This window comes from Aplidium turbinatum, chromosome 1 (assembly GCF_918807975.1).
Source record: "Aplidium turbinatum chromosome 1, kaAplTurb1.1, whole genome shotgun sequence".
NCBI lineage: Eukaryota > Metazoa > Chordata > Ascidiacea > Aplousobranchia > Polyclinidae > Aplidium > Aplidium turbinatum.
In genome coordinates, this window is record NC_137472.1 from 52,632,596 (window position 1) to 52,654,662 (window position 22,067).

General features: G+C 36.6%; 1 protein-coding gene across 1 annotated transcript; it reads right to left on the minus strand.

Annotated features, from left to right (window-relative positions):
• Nucleotides 1-19,964, minus strand: LOC145767056 (uncharacterized). The gene is made up of 9 exons (XM_082578797.1): nucleotides 18,857-19,964; nucleotides 8,333-8,481; nucleotides 6,152-6,351; nucleotides 5,166-5,728; nucleotides 4,759-4,885; nucleotides 3,651-3,755; nucleotides 2,773-2,957; nucleotides 2,157-2,435; nucleotides 1-1,654 (listed from the first exon to the last, which is right to left on the minus strand). The coding sequence occupies exons 1-9, from the start codon at nucleotides 19,962-19,964 to the stop codon at nucleotides 1,215-1,217; spliced, it is 3,156 nt and encodes a 1,051-aa protein (XP_082434923.1). The 3' UTR covers nucleotides 1-1,214.
• Between the last annotated feature and the right edge of the window lie 2,103 nt (nucleotides 19,965-22,067).

The following is a 22,067-nucleotide window of genomic DNA, read 5'->3' on the forward strand; positions in this document are numbered from 1 at the left end:
AACTACGCCACTAACCTTATCGCACAGCATTGTGAACAGCGGCTAGTCGTTCACGACTCCAACGTCACGCTCTGTTGGTTTGTTATGCAAAAGGTCTATTGGGTGAGCGTTGTTACTGAAGGAAGGGCGGCCGAGAGAAAGGAACTGGCCACCGTACTCTCGTTGATACCGAAGGCTTAGTATAATGAGAATTGAGAACCTTATCTCCTCATCGCCCAATTCTTGGATCAAATATGGGACTTACCTTTTACTGTCTATAGGCTATATATCTCTTGCTGGTTTAGTCTACATTCGGGACTTATTATTAATTTTGTTTGATGTTGATGTGCCAACTTGCCTGAAGTAACATTGTAAACAATACCGACTTTTATTCTTTCACCGTAGCTTGTAAAAGCCTCTTGGCGATCCATTGAAGTCAATGCAGACTAGCCTATAGCAGTTTATAACTAACATTCATCATGAAAACATATTTGTTATATCAATCTTTTACGATTTTTCAATATCACATTCTATTAGTCAAACGCGATTAGGCCTACATTTCGACGCATTCAATTTGAAAAAAAAAAAACACAAAACTATCAAAATTTGAGAAATGAACAATACTTTCGTAGTGAATAAAGGAGTTTTGCAGCTTGCAATAAAAAAACTTACGCAAAAATAAAACTAATCTACAGAACTTTTTTTTCGGCATTGTCGCACAAATAAAGCTATTCATTCAGAAACTGGTGATTATACATGAATGTCGCTAAAAATTATTGCTCATCCATTAATTTTGCTCTGGCAAAATTAATGCTTTCAATAAAATCATATAATCTCTTATTTACGATAAACTAGGGTATGTATGTACAACTTCAAATGTCTTCTGTAGGGCGCATCAGCCACATTGGCTGTGATAAAATTCCATACACAGAATTACAAACATTCAGTTTAGTTCTCCAACACCAAAAGCATTGTGGCCCAAAGTCTTGAGATCAACAGGCCAGAGACGTAGCTTCCACGTTGTAAAAATGGATATGGATTTCAGTCAATGCCCAATGCAATAAGCGTGCATGAATGGATTAATCTCAGGTGGGATGCTTTTTTTTGCAATACCAGCAATTTTTTGTTTGGCTAGTAACATGCTGTGTTGATTTCGATACCACACAGACCTTGCAACAAGCGCTCTTTTGGTTCGGCTTTTCGATTTATATTCTCTGGTAACAGCCATAAGCTTACTAGCAGTACAAAAGCTCGTTGAATATATTGCTTGGATTCCATTCAGCATCGCTGCTTTTCTTGTTTGATTGAAACGAACTGCATTCAGAATTGTTATTGCAGTTGCTATTAAAATTTGTCTTACTGCAATCGTCTGTTGAAGCAGTGGCAGAAGAAATGAGATGTCGAAGCGGATAAGTGTGCTTTGCGCTTTCCGACGAGAAAACAAGATCAAGGGGAGTAGAAGTGTTCGGGTATTGCGTCAGTTTGGACGCAGCTGAGTGTGGTCTAACGTAACTTAGCGTTGACGATTCGATATTTGAATGGGTTGGTGTGGACGAACAAGGAAGAGAGCTTTGTCTTTGTATGAGAGATTCTGGCTTTACAGAAGTGCTAGCTTTGTCCTGAACGTTTGAACGTGCTTCATCCGAGACATTCTCAATCATCTCGCTATTAGATTCTGTGATAAAAAGAGTTACATTAGTCTTTTCTAATAGGCCTACTTTTTACTCACAATTAAGCCGTAGTTTTTGTTAATATGCATTTTTCCAAGTCCAATTTTTAAACTTTGGCAATTCTATCCAAGGTTATATCCAAACTGGTCAACATTAAGAGTCAGTCAATTTACAGAGGGCAACTAAATTATAAGCATAAATTTATCAGCCACTTTTTAGTATCATTGCACTGATTTTTACAGTAGCCAAAACAACTTTAGACGTTTGTCTTCCAAACCGTACTCTTACAATGCTGATTGCTGATAGTGTCTTTCAACTTGTTGTTGAAATAAGTCATTTCAATGCCATTGGTTGATTGAATGAGGAAATTTTATTTTCGCATTGAGAAAGACTGTTCAAGGACTTTTTCCTGGCAGTTACACATTTACTTGCAAGCCCCTTAAACAGATCCGGTAATCGAGATTGACAGAGTGATCTTAACTTGTACACTAGTTTATTTACGCTAACCTGAAATTGTCCTTGATTCCTGTGTTTTTCCTGTTTCCTCACTGTCTGAAGCATAATGTATCAACGTATGGTCAAATGAAGCAGAAGTTGACTTTGGAAGATCACTGTGCTTATTCAAGACAGTTCCTATTGAGCGGTTTCTTTTCAGGTCTTGAAAATCTTTCATTTCGCTCATCCCTGTTAGTTCTTCCAATCGGATATCGAACATGTCTGATGCACTGGCACGCATACTCCTGGTAATACCAGAATGTTGCTTTGATTGCACGTCTGTTTGAACGCCTGCATCAAAACACAATAGTTGAACTGTAAATCTGCTTTAATTTTGTGCATTATTTTGACATGTAGGCTACAATGATTTGACATTATGTGTCATTATTGACACATATTTTTAGTCCTACCAAGCAAAAAACACAACTCGTTCTTCAGAAGAACGTATCATATTACTTAATTAAATGCCTGGTGAACAGCCTCATTCAATTTTTAACTTAACGTCATACGTCAACATTATAAAATGCCGTCACAATGATGATTACAGTACTAAAAAACGGAAAGGTGATAAGTATGTAGCCTACAGTTTCCAAGTACCGTAGTCGCTAATTTATCTGTCAGAACACACCTGTTCGATGGGGCTTTTGTTGAGCTGTAATAATTATTTTCTGCGTGTCTTCTTCATCAGATTGTGCTGAAACCAATTCTTCTCCATCTTCATTGAGGGGCTGAATTCCAAGCATTTTATGCAGCTGAGCAGAAGATAATCCAAGAATGGATTCCAAATCGTTCACATACTTGTAGACGTAACGCCTGAAAAAAAAAGGATAGGCCTAGTGGTTTGTGCTAGTATTTACTCCAGCTAGAAAAATTGATCTTTTTTACATTGGTTCAACGTCTCTAGAGAGCAATAATGACAGCATATAGTATCATAACAATTACTGGTTTGTGAGTGTTGTATTTTCATAAATTAATAGGAAACCCTATAATCATAAGAAGTCATTTTCATTCCATCTTTTTGTTGCTCATAAAATACTAAAATTTATCATGTCGTGCCTTATTTGGATGACAATTTAATCGGTAAAATCTCCGGAAAAAAATCTACCCTAGTAAATATTCTATCAGAAAATTCGATTCTGGTAAACATCCCTTCGGAAAAATATCTCCAGTCTTCACACTGAATAGTTTCAATTTTTTTAGGAAGAGCATATTTACCAAAATCGCTTTATCCGAGGTGATATTTATGAGTGTGGATCTTTTCCTGAGGATATTTGTTTGTGTGAAAGTTTTAAAGAGGATAGCATACTTGTTTACAACGGTCGATTTTTTCCAAGATATATTTTCCGAATTTTTTTTTCTATGAGGTATTTACCTACAGTCAGTTGACAAATATACACAAAATGTGAACAAAACATATTGTCGAATACGACATAGATTAAAAACGTTTCTCCCTTATGTTGTAATTAGTGACTGCTATTCGGTAGTCTTTTGCTGCGTAAGACATACCTAGCTGGACATTTTACGATGATGTTTTTGTCGTAGTAATATCGTATTCCACGTGAAAGCTTCTCGTAAGTCATTTTCGGCTTGTTTTTTCTTAATCCCCATCTCCTGTGATACATATTAGCGTTAGCAGATATCTTGTAGCAGAGAAAAACACTCGGCCAAGTTGTTGTAGACTGTGACTAGTTCCTTACCATTTTGATTAAGTAACTAACAGAGACTATGCCTATAGCAAGGAGAAAGTTTTTTATTGCCAGAAGTTATAATACTTTTTGTTAGATTCTCTTCAGGAGCTTGCCGTCCAAAAGAATTCAACTTAATGTGGTGTAGCCTACCTAAATTATTTTACCTCACCAGTCACCACATTTAGGTTGGCTTCATTCTGATGACAACTTCCAAAAGAGAGTCAAAAAAACAATGTTGCAACTTTGAGGTACTAAAAACTTCTCCTCGACATATTTAAGTTTTGTATCACAAATAAACATTGTTCGTGAAATAGCTTTTTGTCGATTACTGAGTGAGAGTCATGATGGTCTGCTACATAAAAGAAAAGTCCGCCCCGTTAGCTCAGTGGTTACTCGCTCGACTCAAGATCATGCGACGCTGGTTTGGCTCTCGGGGTGTGCGCTTGAGCAACACATTTCAAGATTGCTTTCCATGCAGTGGCATCTAGTGGATAGAAAAATTCCACGGTAACAACATTTTAACAATCGGAAACTTCACTCTGTCAATCTCGGTAACCGGCCCAGCATCAAAAGCTTCTACAAGTATGCGAAACTACCAGGAATAACCAATCAAGGCTTTGTCAGTCCGAGGATAAAGATTTAAAACCAAAAACGGTAAATATTTTCTGGCTACTTAGGAAAGGCATGGTCCCAATAAAATTGTGCGTAATGAACTGAGTCGTGTATTTGATGCGTCCACATTTTTAAAAATTATTTTTAAGAAACTGTTTCAGAGAAGACGTTGAAGTTTACAAAAAGAAAAAAGTCAAAGTTAGTAGTTTCACTTTGTGAAGAAATATTAAATTATCATTTGAGGACTTTTATGTTTTGAAATCCTTACTACGAGAAAAAAAACTAGCTTTAGGCTATGCTCTAAATATATTTACTTTGCTACTTCGTCTGGTTCCTCCATCTTGAATTGCCAATTTTCTCCCGTCCACTTTATCAAATGCTTGCAGTTTGGATCGCACAATAATTCCAAGAGAAATTGCCAGAGCTGTATTGGCCCGTTACCTGTAGAAATGCAAAACCAAAAATGTGTATTGATAAAAACAAAACAAATTTCATTCTTTATAAAGCTTTAAAAAGAAGCAAAAAACTTAAACGCTTCAGTGAGCAGATTGTAAAAAATATATATATAAAAGTTTTTGATGGATTTATCGTGGATGGTATGCTCACTGCAAAACCGGAGTTTGGCCAGACTTTGTACTTTTATAGGGAAATGGAAATGTGTAAAGTAAACACGCTCAAGCTTTTTTTAAATACAAAGCGTATAGATACATTGCTGGTTTACCTGTATAGCCAGTGAGATCTTGTATGTTGATGATAGGAGCAACAGAAACAACTTCTTGATGAACTTCATGATGATGCAACTTAAGCCTTTCTGCATCCTCCTCAAGACTTGGTTGATATGTAGGAGCTTGGTAAAATGATTGATTGTGCGGATAAGCTTCTTGGCCGTAAACGTCACCATTGGCCATATTTCCAATGAGAGTTGAGTTGTTGATTGCTTCGGGAGACATCAAAGATTGGTATAAACTTTGTTGTTGATTAGCGTAAATTATTGGTGAAGATGAATGGCCGTTAGGTGGCTCTGACAAGCTGGACACAAAGGCGCTATGTTCTGGTTGAGAGATCATTCCCTTGCGCATGTGCTGCGCAGCGTCAGCGAGTTGGCTGTAATTGTATTGTTCTTCGTACGTTCTGTTCAGCTCACTTGCCTCAAACTCTGCACTTTGATTCAATTGGTAGTTCGAAGTGGAATCACTGTATGGCGTAGGATTTGTATAGACCTCGTTGTAACGAGAATCCTTGTAGTCCACTTGTTGCTTCACACCTTCAACAACCGGTGACGTCCTGCAGGGAGACAAACAAAAAAGAAATTTGGTTATTTAAAACTCTGAAAAACTAAATTGTACCGTATTGTCTAACAACCTGTAGGCTATGGGTTTTGTTTAGGTCCAAGCCGGCTTATATTTCGCACGTACATAAACACGATCTCTTATCTTATACAGTGGCAAAGGAACAACTTATAGATGCAGTGACAATTTTTCGGTTACAAAAAAGAAAGTTGAAATAAATCAAATGCAGAAAGTGTGTTTAAAGCATGAACTTCACATTGCTGGCTATTGCAAAGTCAACGCTTAACAGAAAGCATAGCCGAGTAGTGAGCTTTCATGAGGTTAAAACTTGACGCTGTTACTTGTTTTATCTATGAAGACGCGGGAATATTTTGGCCTGCAATTAGGAAATTAAATTGAACAAATGTGAAACTCGTACCCATCAGGTGATTTGTTCACCGCCAAGTCGCTCCTATTGCTGAAACTGGAGTATTGCACCGAGTGGGGCTCCTTGAACACGTGGGAATCATCTATTTCGTGTTGCAACGATGGAAAGCCATTGGTGGTTGTAGGACAATGCAGCAACCCAGGAATGTGACTTAATCCGGCGTGAGAGTATGGATGAGCAAACGGAGATGGCTGCAACGTGATGTTGGTAACAAAAAGCAGTGTAACATTATTGCAACTAGATATACGCATTGTAGAAAGGTAAAAATACGTTTTCTCGGGTGAACTATAAAAGTATCTGTCATAAGAGTGGTTTTATAGAAAGTAATTTCACTGATACAAATCATAAAAGATTAATTCATTGTGCAACTGCAAGGCATACGACACATTTTGTTATTTTAAAAGGTTTTCAAATTATCACATTTCAGTTTTCGACAATAATATGGTATGGATGTGACATATACCATTTTCTAAATAAAACAAGCATTTTGCAGTTCTATATTTGATATTGTGCACTGCTGAAAGCGCCAAGACAATAAAAATCCACCTGTTTTGCGTATTAGCGACAGAAACATACGCAAAACCAATGCAAACGTCGACATTTCGATGCATGAGATAATTGAAAAAAACACTAAGGAAATCTATCACCTCATGGTGATGTGCGTTATATCTTTGGTGACGAAAGTCATACCAGACAGAAAGTGACAATGTTTGAAAAGGAAGTTTCAATGACGTAAGTGTTTTAATAGGCCACTATCACCTTATTGCACAATCAGGACAAAAAAAAAATGTTTGTGCACGCTAGTGTGTCATCAAGGATTACGTTGCAGCGTGCACAAGCAAACACTAGCTTTCCTTTTATTTTTCTGAAGGTTGGTTTGCCTGAACTCTTTTTACATATACCGTCTTCATTTAAGCTTTTCTAGGTTATTTTATTTAATGGCTATTACCATCATGACGGTGGGATGGTGCAACGGATAACGCATTGGCTTTCCAATTATGCAAACCTGGTTCGACTCCCGGCTTCAGCTAGTTGTTAAAACACCGCTCACCACTTTATTGTGAGTCCCATACTTGGTTATCAGGCATACACCATTATTAATTTATTATACAAGGTTGAACTCCACTTTGCATGTTCATTCTTGCCTAAACCGATTCTTTCGACTGGTTACAAGTTATGATATGCTGACTGCGTGACCAAATGGTAGGAACCCCTGACCAACCCTCGACCTCTGTTTGATACCCATTGAGGGCATGTAGCTGTGTCCGGGCAACGCAATTATAAACATGTTGGAAGATTGATAAGAGAACTGGCTACCTTCCTTTCCCGTCTATTTAATCTAAGTTCTTCACCCCCGAAGCATAGGACTCGCCTTTGAATAAAAAAAAGCTCAAAAATGTTACACAATATTGGTAGTGCCGTAGAACTTTTTTTGATGTTTGAATCAATTGCGAAAGAATATACGTGATAATACCGTGCTAGTTTACAAAAGGGCTTAAAAGAAACACGTATAAATGTGACCATTGTTTGATTAATTAGCATACATTTTCTGCTGTAGAAATATTGCTTTACAGCTTTTGTAACCAAAAGCTAAACGACCTGGTTTAAAAACTTCGCTTTCTACCCGTAATTTTCAAATTTAAAACTTTTAGCATAATAATGGTTATACAATACTATTAATACTACAAAAAAGTGCTCAAATCCAAGCAAAAAAGCCAAGCAGAGCGAATTACATCGAATGCAGTTAATAAACTTTAATATCTTTTACAGGCTGTTTCACCTTTGTTTGGGGTCATCGGGAGGTTCTTATTCAAATAGAACAAATCATAGAACAATAAAAAGAGCAAAAATACTACAAATAGAACTTGAAGTGAAGGTGGAAGTGTGTAGCACTTGTTGATTCTATTTGAATAAGAACTTTCTGATGATCCCAAACAAGGATGAAACAGTCTGCAGTGGGTTTTAGAGACTAGTAACTGCATTTGACATTAGTTATATATTTAGAATAATAATAATAACAACAACAATAATAGCAGCCTATAACAATTCAATGAACAAGAATGACAAGCAGCTGCTGTGACCATATTTGTAATACCGGTAACAATAAACAAGACTAGAACATTGAAAAATCAACGATTGATATCACGTTCAACCAATTGTTTGCTCATTCACCTCCTCATCAGTTGCCGGATGCGGGAATCTATGTCCTGCACACACTCCGGACTTTGCACCCACCCAGTGCATCTCAGTATGATCCGAATATCCAGAATCAGAACCCGGACTGGAAAGCGTGGCGGCGTATGACTGGCGCCAGGCTGCAGCTGCAAATGTCAAATAAAGTCTTCTTTAGATATAATAGTAATGATATTGAACATAAGTGCCACAACGAGTTTTTATTGCAAAAGGAACATATTGTAAGCTCATGCAGAGACGTAGTTATAAGGGGGCTTGAGGGAGCAACCGCTCCCCAAAATTTTATCTTTTCTCCCAACAAAAATCGGTTTTTAATGTTATTACAACTTGTTAATGACATTGTATTACATGTTGAATGACGTTTATTCAATGTTTGACTGCATTCGGTAGTTATATTTTAAAACAAACTCTTTATTTCAAATACTAAAATGTTTGCCCCCCAACAGTCGCTTTTGACCCCTTAATATTTTCTTTCTAGCTACGTCACTGGGTTTATTAATGCAAAAAGTCCAAAATTTCCCTACTTTATTTTCTATTAGCTAACCACAAAATTATTGAGAAAAGTATTAAACGCTTGCGTAAAATTTAAAGTCTGTTTAATCACATGAAAAAGTGTATTGTACGAATTTTCAATTGCAAAACCGTTTTGCACGCAACATGGTTTATTTTTACTCTTATAAGACATTAATTTTTAATGCAAAAGCTTCAATGGCTGTCAATCAAACGCTTCAAATAATTTGTTGAGATTTAATTTCTCATTGACAAATTTCTTCCTATATTTCACTGGTGAAAAGAAATTGTTATTTATAGTGTTAGGCAGGTAACTAAAAATAGTTGACAAGCACAAAGTTCAACTGATTTTAAAATTTCGAAAAAAAAATGCTTTCCTGCTTTTCATGAGTGGTATTTAGCTAAGTAATTGAATTGAAATGTGTCTTTACTACTTTACTAACATAATCAAATAACATTTTAAAGAAATCTCTGTAGTTTTAAAAAAAAAAAAAGCAACTAGGGAAAATGTGAGATATTTGCTTGAGTCGTGACTGAAAGGCCGCACAAGAAACAGAAGATAATATTACGCAAAACGCAACGCCCCCTCCTCTTGTAATCACCGAGAGAAGTAGTAACAAAATGGCGACCTTCGCTTTGCCATTTTGCTGGCTTATTGTCCACGTACGCAGTGTTTTTGTATTTTTTATTACATTAAATAAATGTTTCGATTATAAGATGAAAATTTGAAATGTGCAATTAGTTTTTGCATCAACATTGTGAATAGTTCTGATAAATGTTTGAACATTCTTAACAGCGTTGCAAAGATGTAATATTGCAGGCTTGCAGCAATGTAACTTGACCTAAGACTATTCGATGTTGTTATGTGTCGAATTAGGTGTTGCAGTGAAAGTTTTTCTCGCTTTGCCAAAATAAATTTATGTTCGAACTCCTTTAACGAAAGCCTAGGCTGTGGTCAAGCGAAAGGTTTGAGAAGTGGTGTGTCAAATACATCTTCCAATAAACTATGTCGTTAAACATATTCAGTGTTTTCAACTGAAAGGTCCAGAGCGTTGCTCAGGAAATGATTTTATTTGTTTCATGTAACTGCTGTTGTGAAAAACAAACATTGTAAAATCACTTTACTACTTTTTCAAACGTGAGATTTAAATCTTTTAAATCAATTGCAATCACTTACCATTGTGGGGCATTGGATACATTTTCACAAGACAAAACCCTTCTAGAAGTTAAAAAAAGTGATATGAAATTTAAGGTACCAGAACTTCAATTCAATATGCCTCACTGCTATGCTAATCTATAAGGAAATAAACAATGAAATGGAGATTTAAATCCCATTGTTTCATATCAAGTATTTGTAAATGTTTGCAATATCCCACCTTTTAAAGTGTGTTTTGCCTTGTCAGCGTTGACACACTATGTGCTATGAACGTATCGAAAGTTTTTGAAAAAGTTTTAGTAAAATTTTACTGTAATCTCATTGTATTTGACAGCAATTTAGTAGGCTATGTTTTGAGTAGTGCTCTTGGATATGTTTGGTGGATGTATTTTCTTATAAGTTAATCTGCCGTTCATTTATTATTCTTAACTCTTTCGCGACCACGGACGTATACACACGTCTTGAGATTTTAACCATGATGACCAAGGACGTATCCATACGTCCAAGGTTAAAAGGTGTTTCAAGCAAAAAAAAATGTAAATGATGGCAGATCCATCCATAGGCTTTAGGCTACCTGTCCTTATTCATTCTGCTGTAACTCCTAAAGCATTGCGCGCAGAAACGAAGTAAAATTTTTCTCATGTGCAGAATTGTTTTGGCATTCGATTAAACTACATATATTTTCATATTATTGTATCATGCTTGGGTAGTAAAGATTATAATGAAGTATACTTTTCTGCCAATTTTTAATTTTTTTAGCAATTAGAATAAGTACCGTTTGGAAAGTTGCTAGTTGTACATTGAATGTTTTAAATTTTATTGCAAAATTTTTCATCTTTGGGTAGCTGCTGGGGATGTATGCTTTTATTTGATGTCAAGATTGTGCGTCTACGTCGATCACATGAGATATTATTACGGTGTAAATACAACAGGTTTTTGTGAAAAATGTCTGGTTATTTAGATTAAAACGTCGTGACCTCGGTGGTTGCGAAAGAGTTAACATTAACAATAGAAATGTGGAATCTAATTGGCATAGACCACTTTTGTCTAGATTGCCCAAAAAGTGTATTTTCAAACGTTTGATATCACTGCTTGGGCAAGGGCGAGGACAAATGCTTAACGACTTGAAAAATCACTGACTTTTATACACCACTCCGATGACATAAAGCTGTTTGGTGTTCATATGCAGTCTACGTTCTCAATAGTCTAATAAATGCCTTGAAACAAGACAAAAGAGCGGAACCTTCTCTAAATTTCATGTAAACTTCGTTAAACCACCCTGATGTACTACTTAAGTGTATCGGAACTCCTTTTCGCTTCCTCACATATACGATTTCTCCAATTAACGACTAATTAATCCCCGTTATATTAGCGACATACAAGAATGGTCAGCAGCAGAAAACACAATCACTTGATCTAACGAAGACAAAACCTGTCGAAACTTACAAGGGATATGACAAACAGAGCTATCCGCCAAAACTAATGCGAAAAAAGTTGGATGTGCAGTTTGAAGCTAAGGGCTCTTCTTAGAACCTTGCTATCATTTAGAACTGGTGAACTGTTATTGGTAAAAATTGATAAGTTGGTGATGTGTTGTAATGTTAACTTAACGTTATGAAAAAGCTGTAGAACGTAAAAGAAATAGGGTTTTAATTGAGGTACAGCTGTGTTGTGTAGTATATGAGAGGCCGTGTTACACACGATGTACGTACCGTGTTGAGTGGTGTTTAGGAAGCAATGTAATGAAATAATATCTTCTGAAAAAGTCGCGGTTTCTTACACAAGCACCTTGGCTTCCGAAATGCATTAACTTTATCAGTAAAATAATCACATCTTGTTAAATACCCGGCTATGGAATTGCAAATGGCCTCTACATTATAGATCCAACATGGACTGATGTGAAAAAAGTATTTGAAGCTTGTCGCTTGATAGGACCGTAAGTTACATTGTTGAATGAATCATATTTGCAAAGGCAAAGTGATGTACAAAATGGACTGAAAAGTTTTGCTTTGAATCTCCAAAATTTTGTCAAAGCTAATATCCCTTTACCCTGGCCCAACACTGAACCAGACCTGAAAATTTGGACCGACTTGCAGCTGTGTCGTTAGGTTGAAAAGCTAAGACTGAACTCTATATCTTTAAGTATCAAAATAATCGTTTCGTAGCTGTCAAAAATAGCTGTTGACATGATTATTGATGTTATAATATATAGCAGAATAAACTTTTTTGTCGACCATTGTTTGAGTTAGTTTATTGTTATAGGCAAAGATTAAATTCTAAAATTTACAGTAGTATGAATCTGAAGCAGTTTTTTTGTTGTGCAATTAGTGTGTGTTATAAGCTTTTCGTGTGCATTCTTTGTCTTAGTATAAACTACTGTGCTGTGATTTCTTTAAATTTATGCTTTTTATAAAATGTTGCCCATTTTATTTTGTTGTAAGGATTGCTCCACTTAGCGCATACAATGATGCATGAAGAAAAATAGAAAGAGATACAGTTTGCAAGGGTGCGTATAGGCAAGGTGTTGTTTACTGTATTGTTTTCACAACGCCTGGAACATTTGTAAGATCAGTTGCAACAAAGCATTGACTCGCCAATCACTTCGGAGATCCGAGTGATGTGTTTATTTAATTGCGTTACAAGCTAGTGTCGTGTTAAACAAGAGGCGCCTGTCTCATAGATGAGCAACATTCAAGCTACTGTCAGACACGCTTTGTGATATCTGCTGTTTCTTCGTAAAAAAGAGGATAAAATTATAAAAAAAAGTAGTTCTAGGTAAAACGAACAGCCGCAGCAAATAGCTTAAATATATTTTCCATAAGGTGTAGGCTGTTGGCTGCTGCTTCCGCAGGCACGATCTCTTAGCTTTTTTCAATTGCCTAAGAAATAATTGTAACACATCAATACTTGAAACTCAAAAGGTTGGATGTTCAAAGTATGGCAACAATAACCTGGCAACTTTACAAGAGAACTTATAATTTTGAATATATGATCAAAAAATCTCTTTCTTTTGCCTCCATTTATAGCATATCTCGTTCAAGATTTTGCGATCTCTTGCTCTGAGGACACCAATTGTTATGATGCGAGAAACGTCAGTAAAATGTTTTCAAATTGCTTGTACCCTAACCCTACACAGTCCATCATGGCATGAGCAATGAGCATTGTTGTATTGAATAAAAATGACTCATTAGCATGACGTAATAAAGATGACATTGCAAGAAGTCGCAAGTAAATATTGTCTCTGGCAAGAAAAAGAATATTTGAAAATAAAATCCCGCCATAAAGGTGAATGCTGATCGTAAGCTGTTTTCAAAAAGTCGCGTTGAAATTTTTGAAAACTTTTTTCATTTCACATCTTCGCACGCAAACGCAGAGCTAAATCTTCCATTGAGATTCTGTGAACCAAATTACTCTGCTAATTGCACCAGCTCCAGCACATCAGCTAAATTAAATCAACGTTGCACAATAGAGACGCGCGAAAATAGGCTACGGATTTCCTAATGACCATGCTTACCACGGTGCGTCAAATTACCAACACTTTTCAGTTATTTAAGCTACACTGTATATTTGTGCCTACATCACTTATAGCCTTTATTCTTTTATCATTATTGGGACTCCACTCAAATTGCGTGCATCAGCATGGGTTTTTTCTTGTTTAGCGTTATATTTCGAAAGGAATAAATTAATAGTTAACCGTTTTCATAAATCAGCAATTTTTTAGCATTAGCTGAATTGTGCATTTTGTACACCCGAATTTTCACGGCAGGTAGTTTTGACTATTTTGTGACGCGATTGTTCTATTAGGAAATACTTGCTTACGTGCTCATTTGACAAAAATAAATTGCAACTATCGCTATTGTCAATGCGGTGTAAAACAGGCCTAATTGTCACCTCTTTTACTTGGCCTTCGTTCTTTCTCCCAAAAAGTCCATTACCTGTCTTAGACATGTTTTTGTGCGAAAAGGTAAATCTGTTATTTATTTTTGCATCTTCATTTCAAATGCTGAACTCGGCTCGCATTGGACGAAGATTAAGATGGAACGGGAGAAAAGCAAAGAAGTCAATTGTGTTCATTGTCAAGCATTTCACAGACTAAATTTTAGTATTAAACAGACAACCGTTCGCAGGGCCGGATTTAGAGGATGGGGGGCCCCCGTGCGAAAAACCACCTCTACGCCTACAGTAGCATTAATCCAGCACTGTACATCATTTTGCAGAAACTTTAAAGGCTGAAAGGAAAAAAATAACACAAAATCACATTTTTTCCACGTAGGGGGCCCTTCAAAAGTCGGAGGGCCCAGGGCACCTGCACCCTCTGCCCCCCCCCCCCTTAAATCCGAGCCTGACCGTTCGATTCGTTAAACAGACAAGTCGGGCCGCCGCTGTTACCATTCTGTTACGATCTGGGCTACACAACGAAGCCAAAGTGTTTGCCGCTTTACACTTGGAGTACTTTTTGTCATTGAGCATCAGATCTCTTTGGTGGGGCTTCTTCACCCAAGATTTAAAAAAGTTATTTCGTTCCATAATTTGACATGTTTAGAAAACACTCAATAAATTGTTTCTATCAAACCGTTAGAAAAATCCTTTGTTTTCCCAGTCGATGCAAATACATCAAATCCGAAACGTGTTCTGGACAAGCATTGTGATGAAAATTAAAACTTGAAAAACGTTATCCAAATCAAGCGGCAATGGTCAGAAAGAGAAATCCTTATAAATTCAAAAATCAAAACAGTACCAATACAGTAATGTAGAGACTACAAAATCTAGAGAGAAAGGTTATTGTCATTTTGAAATTTTCAGATGTGTCATCGAGTTGCATCGCTGCAAATTATGTTATGTGTGAAACCGACAATATTTTAAAAACAATTTTGCTTTGACAAAAGATTTCTTCGTATTCACTTTGTTCTTCGTTCAAACTGAGTTTCTTAGTGACGAAATTATGAGTTTCGACCAACAAAACACTCTTGGTGTAAGTGTAGACGGACTGCAGACACCCAGTGCAACAACAAATTAGCTAAACACAATTACAACATTATTGAGATGTTTACAATGTAAGGTGCCTGCAACATTGACGCAATTACAGTTTCCTACTTTAGTAATGAGTCTTACAATTGATTGTTTTTGGTATTTTGTCACGTACGAGCACGCAGCTATGCTATTATGTAGCACACAACCTTTGCTACTACTCCGAAAACAAATATTTCATGTATATGTTATAAATGAAAACGCTATACACCGTTCCTAGTTTCCGCTCTTTGACACTGAACATTCATTGAAAAATAAGTGATATTCTTTTGTGCCATAATTTATATTTCTTGACTCTATAACAAATGAAACAAAATTATTTGTTAGCATTAATTGGCATGAATAAACTACAATTTGACTTCCCAAATCAATTCCATCTTTGGCTCGTAAACCAACGGACCAACGGAACGGTATTAAAGCTCCAAGTTAAGGTACAGAGTTAATTGTTTCTTTCAAGCAAGTCCTGCATGCGTTTTCTTTTCTTTTTATCGCTATGAAGCTTTTCCATCTCATATGTACACTTGCACAATAAGATTGCTATACAACTGCAGTAAAAGTATAACTGACAAGGCGGAAGAAGACAAGCTGCTGGCAAATTGATATCAAACTGAGTTCCCGATTACCCAGACAGTTGATAAAAATTATGGCATCAAACTAATTATTTTTCATCAAGAGATGGCTAGAGTCTTATTTTACACGTGTTGCTCTTCAGCCAGATATCTTCCGCTACATTACTAATCAAAAAACGATGGTGATAGTTCAGGCTACCTCAACACAAGCGCGTTTCTAGTTGTTTTAAGTTAATCAGTTAAATTTTTATATTTTATTCCTGCAAAATGTAATAATATCTCACAAGATTTGCAAGGACCAAGGGATGTACAAAGTGCTTGTTTCAAAAACAAAAACTTCGATGTTAAGCATTTTTTTCAGTTGTTTTCTAGGACATTCAAGCTAAAATTTAAAAAAAATGCGCACCATTTATCTGATTTTTCCCTCCTCATTATTGTTGTAGTATCCAGGCTTACGGCCGTGGTTGAAAATTTAGATTAAGTCAACGGGAAGGCTAGGAAGTTAATCTTTGTGTCCACCTTCAGGCATACTTTTAAGTGTCTGCCAACGACACAGCCGCATGCTCTTGAGCGGTGTCGAACAAGCTCCCTTTCGTGTGCCGTACCACTACTAGTGCTCTCACCACTCGGTTATTATAGAAACATTCTTATATAAAAAGAACTTTTCTGCTAAAAAATTCCAAACATCTTCGACCAACGCTTTAAAATATAGGCCTACTTAAGTAGCTAGAATTGAAAAAGTCTACGCTAAATTTTCCGTAAAAATCTAGCTGTTAAAAAGTTTATCACAGCTTTCAGATTTGATTCCTCTCAAGCTATTTTCAATAGTTTTAAATTTGTGGACATGCTGGTTTAGGCATTAGTTTAAACCAGGGGTGTCTAGACTTTTTTGAAGGAGGGCCATATTTCATATTGCGGAAGTGCCCGAAGACCAACAATCTCTGATGACTTTATTTTGCACAAAAAAAGATGTCTTTGATGTGTTATTCGATGCTTTCATTTTCATACAACGAAGCAATAGGCTAGGCAAGTTTAAGCATTTTAATATTTACATATCATGCGATACAAGTTAGGCCTATGTGCATTCTTAGCAAAAATTAAAACCTTCAAAAACTTTATAACAGTAGATGGAAACCCTCAGTTATGTTCCTTAAGTTCATAGGCTAACCGAGTATGTTATGTATTCTCACAAGTATGTTGAGCAGAAAAAGCGCATCATTTTGTTGACAACAATAACTTTAAAAAAGCGCAAGAAAATTGGCATAACTTATGGCGCGTCTGCGGGTCTAAAATAACGCATACTGCAACAGGCGCAGGTCATATAACAACGCCTCGAAGGCCGTAATTAGCTTCTGGTCGGACTTTGGACACCCCTGGTTTCAAGCATCTTAAGAGCACTAAATGGCATTTTAGTCGAGTGTCGAATCAATGACATCGTGGTCGAAAAGTCCGACAAGAGACTGGTAAGAATAATTCACTGGAATTTATATTTAATAGTAAACCTACAACTGCACAGCCGAGCGGTGAGAGTCTTGGTACGGCACACGAAAGGGCGCCATCTACAGTTCGACACCTCTAAAGAGCATGCTGCTGTATCTTTAGCAAGACACAGGCATGCCTGAAGGCGGACGCAAGATCGGCTTCCTTGCCTTCCCGTCGAATTAATTTAAATCTTTAACCATCAGGCGAAAGTCTGGGTAAGACTTACAGTGCCATCAGAAAATTGTTGTGTAGGCTATTATTTTCAGTTATTTGACATTTTTTACATCACTTAAACCGTAGCTTATGATTGGTTGGCGGTTTCATTGTATTTAAGTTTAGTGGCAGAGTTTCGACTTGTTAAAGTGGCTACCATTACCCAACGTATCACTGCGTTATGCAAGAAAGAACACAATCGGTGTCGTTTTTGAAGTCATAGGTTTGACCCAACATGGAATCGATATCAAATCCACCAGCACTAGAGTCAAAAGCGATAACCACTCGGCCACTGAGCTGGTCATTTGTGTAGTTAATTCTCTACCTGCTTTCTTTCAAATTACGTTCAGGCACGTTGCCGCGTTCTAACTATTTTCTTTAAGTACATATTTATCAGCGTTTTCAGTGAATTTTATATTGCGTTACCAGTAATAATAAACATCTTCACCTCTCTGTTTACAACAGAGTGGTGGCTGCGCGATTGACCTAACTTGCATGAGGCAAAAAAACAGCTGCAACTAGTGCCGAATGCTTAGTACAATAAAGAACCTCATCTTCTCATACCCAACTCTTGAATCAAGTATGGAACCATTTTCACCTTTTTAACTAAAAACTCGATGCGAATTTTTCTTCTTGTGAAAACTAATGTCAAGATCTGCAACCTAAGTATTTGCACTTCTGCTCAAACGACTATTCTTTTCGTCTTGTCCTAACACTCCTACACAATGTTGTACTGTGTTTCGACACAACTTCAGCTTCTTGGACCGGATGTTTCTAGTTATTGTTGTACATAGGTCTGTGCCCCTCTGGCAGCTTTTCTGATGAGGAAAGTTCTAAAATCGGAAGTACCAGCGTGTAACTACATCAATCAAGCATGCTTTATATATGTTGTTAAAGTACTTTTTATTTACATCGCAATTGTATTTTCTGATGGCGTGTATTGTTACAAAGCTGCATTGTTTGAAAAGAGCAATTTTCCTGTTTACATACTGAAAAAATGGAAATTAAAATTTCAGAGTTATTTCAGTTTGCTCTTAATTTTCTGAAGAAGAAGAAGAAGAAGAAGAAGAAGAAGAAGAAGAAAAAGAAAAAGTTGGAGACATAAGTAGACCAACACAAAAAACACTTTTTTGATAGGATTCACTGCAGCTGAACGGTGGGATGGCGCAGAGGATAAAATGTTGGATTTCTCGCAATGGAAACCTGATTCCACACACGGCTTAAGTTGGTTGTTGATAAACACCGCTCACATCTACTCAGGTTGTGATAAGCTGGGTGGGCGTGTAGTTGCTGAAGGAAAGGCGGCCGAGAGAAAGTAACTAAGCGGTAGGCAGCACCACCATCTTCACTGGTGGATGAACTAATTAACAATTATATAATACACTGCGCATGTGCAAATTTGGAAGTACTTGTGGAAACTTTGAGTTCAGGGATGCTTTGGAAATCTGAAGAGTCAGCGGGATAAACAATTAAAAATTCTATTACCACTAACAAAGGTTTATAAAAAGGTTAAAATTCACCATGATAAACTCTAAAAGTACTTACGTTTTTGGCTGCTTAGAGTGCTTTTGTTTAAATCTGTATACACAGCCGCGCTGTTGTTCCAAGGTTGAGAGCTCTGAGTTTCAGTCACGTGCAAGACTGTTACTGTTGGCTGTATGAACGCAATGTCGGCATTGACATCGTTGCTTGTGGAAATATAAGAAAAAGTCGAATCTGTGCCAAAATTGTCGTCGTTTTTATCAACAAAAAATGCTTCTTGTGCTTCACTTTTGACCGCTGTTGCGGTTAGATTTCCTGGAGTGTCTTCATTTGTATAACAGGTAATTTGATTACTTGAAGTTAGTTCTTCCTTTACGGTTTGTAGTGGCGTGCTTTCATTCGGCCTTTCAGTGCGTGGAAATGCTTTGCTTCCAGATGGTGCAATTTTTGCTGATTTTCCTTTTTTGCGTTTGCCAGTTGAAGATTTACCACGGTTTTTTGATGATTTAGATCCGGAACGTCTATCTTTTGTGAGAGAGAAAAACGCAGGATCCAAAATGGGAGCAGCGCAAATAGAAGATGCTAGGCTTTCAAGGGATGATAAACATGATTTTGAAGGCAATGGCTCATTCATCTTGTTAATGCATTGGAACACCAATGATGGATGCAAAGGATCAAACCGAGATTGGGAATGGAATGTATTCAATTGGTAATCGCTTGTGCCAACAAGCTCTCGTTCGTAGAGATTATGATTAACCACTTGCATTTGAGGATATGTTAATGGATGACCACTTTCTGGTTGGGCATAGCTCGCGTTTTTTGAAGAAAAGCTACTGGATTGCTTCCATTGGGTTTGTTGGCTTCCAAAAAAGTTATTGCTGCTGTTGCATTCTGAAAATGGATTACTCAAACTCAACTCATATTCAAAGCCATTACCATTGTGATCGTTTCTGTAAAAACCAACTTGTGATGACTGGTTTAGTCTTTTATTGGAATGAAGAAAGGATTTCTCTAAAGGCGGTAACGGTATTAACGGTCCATTCTCGGAACAGGCGGTGAATGTGGTATCTTGGCATTGGCCATATTTGGGACTGGATTGTATTGACTGATTTTCCGAAACAAAATAATCAAGCAAAGCATCACTCTTTGAACCTTTATCTATACAATTCATTTTCATATACTGAGAGACCTGGAAAAAGCATGATCACAATTAAAATCACAAAGGAAGGAAATGTTAACTAAAAAAATAGCCTACACTCAGTACTGTAAACAGAAACAAGAATAGGGGTCTGTTGTGATAGGTCGCTCGTTTCCACTCCTAAATTTTTGTATTTTGGAGTTTGCAATTGTATAACATTTATCCTGAAAAAATTCCAACTTGTGGACAGTAATGGTTTACACAAAGCAATTCTTCGGCTACTGCAAATAGTCTGTTGTATTTTTCACTGTTTACATGATACTGGTTAGATGCAATGAGTAGCGATGAACCCTGATAGACCCTGATATGAAGACATTTCACTGGTTGCAACAATTGGGAGGTTTTGCCTGAACTGCTGCCTCATAAGCAAGAAGAAGAAGCCCACAAGCAAACAATTAATCAAAGCTGAGCTAAAGGTATGTTTTAGGCAAAGTTTTCAGAGAATCTATGTTAACATAAAGCTTCATGTTTTAATCAACCCGATTTAGCCTAAAGAAGAAGACTACTTTGTAGACCACTATTCAAATCTATTGGATTAGGTCTGATATGCAATCCAAGCCTTCACTAAACAAGATTATGAGGAGCCAGCATTAACGTGTCCAGAACGTAAACACGTAATGGAATTTCTTCGGAGCAAAATTACAAAAAAAGTGTTTTGCGATATGACAGACACCGTATCCGCTTATTCCTGCTTGTGCAACTGTTTGTTCAAGCTCATAATCTCATGAAATAATAGTTCCTATACATCCATTTCTACGGACTGACAAACTGGAAAGCCTAAAGTAGCCCAATCCTTTGGTTGTTTTAGTAAAAAATGAAGTTTTTACAATATATTTTACATGCAAAAGTGTACATAATACTTGAAAAGAATTGTCTTTGAAAATGAAAATGAACTTCAATTGTAAAATTGTCTGTGTGATACGATTCACAGAAAAATGTTTGTTCTACGTAGCTTACACATGACTTAACAAAACAACAAATTTATTCTTTTATAGATTTTTTGTGTTGCAAGAACCCTCAGTCTTCACCAACTTCAACATCTCTGCTTGAATAGCAAACTTAAAAACTAAAAAGCCTGCTATCAGTTCTCATTATTTTTGACTTGTAAAAAATTAAACAGATTAAATCATTTTGACAGACGATAAATACATTTAGCAACTGCTGACTTCAATAAATGAAAAAATAATAATATGTCTCAAGTTATAATCCTAGTTTTTGACTTTCCATTGATCTCTCTCTTGATAGACCAGTTAGTAAGGTAGGCTGTGTCAAACTTTTTTTTCCTACCAGCAGTTCTTGTTTTGCTTAGCAAAAGTTCGTGATCATTGTCAAATATCATGCACGTGAATCGTATTTTTTCCTTTAACGCCGACAAGATGATGTAGTGCGTCATGTACGGTAGACTTCTTCACAGTAACTTCAAAAGCAAAAAAGCATAAACAAGAGTACTTTAACTCTAAAAAATAATCGACTGAGAATAATTTGCGTTTTAATGCAGGTTGTAACAATTAATTTGTTTAACTAATAGACCAGCTGTCTGGTGGGGGTGATAAAGTGGAAGGCGCACCTCACTGAACCAGACAATGACGTAGAAATGTACAGCAGCAACGCCCGACAATGAGACCATACACTTTATCATGATCAACTGACAAAGCAATTGCTTTAATTGCTGCTTGAATATCTACGACATTGCAACTTTTGCAATCACTTGGTCCTATTTTACATGAAGAAATTTTTTCGGAAGAATCCTAGTTATTTTCCTTTGTAAATTCTAAAAACTAGCATAGAAAGATCAATGCCATATCGCCCTGTGTATAAACTGGTCAAAATTACTGAGTAGGCCTATGGCAGAAACTTTTTGCTTTAATTAAACTGTCAATGGCTGATTTTATTGCAGTAATAGTGTTTTTCTTGCAACTTACAAATTCTAAACTTCAACGATATGTAGTCAGTTGTAGGCTAAGTTGCCGATAGTACTGCATAAGGTAGATTATGTGAATAGTCTACATCAAAACGGACGTTTACTTTTATTAAAGATGATGCGGTGAAAAATTACCTGTTTCTGATATTTTTGTA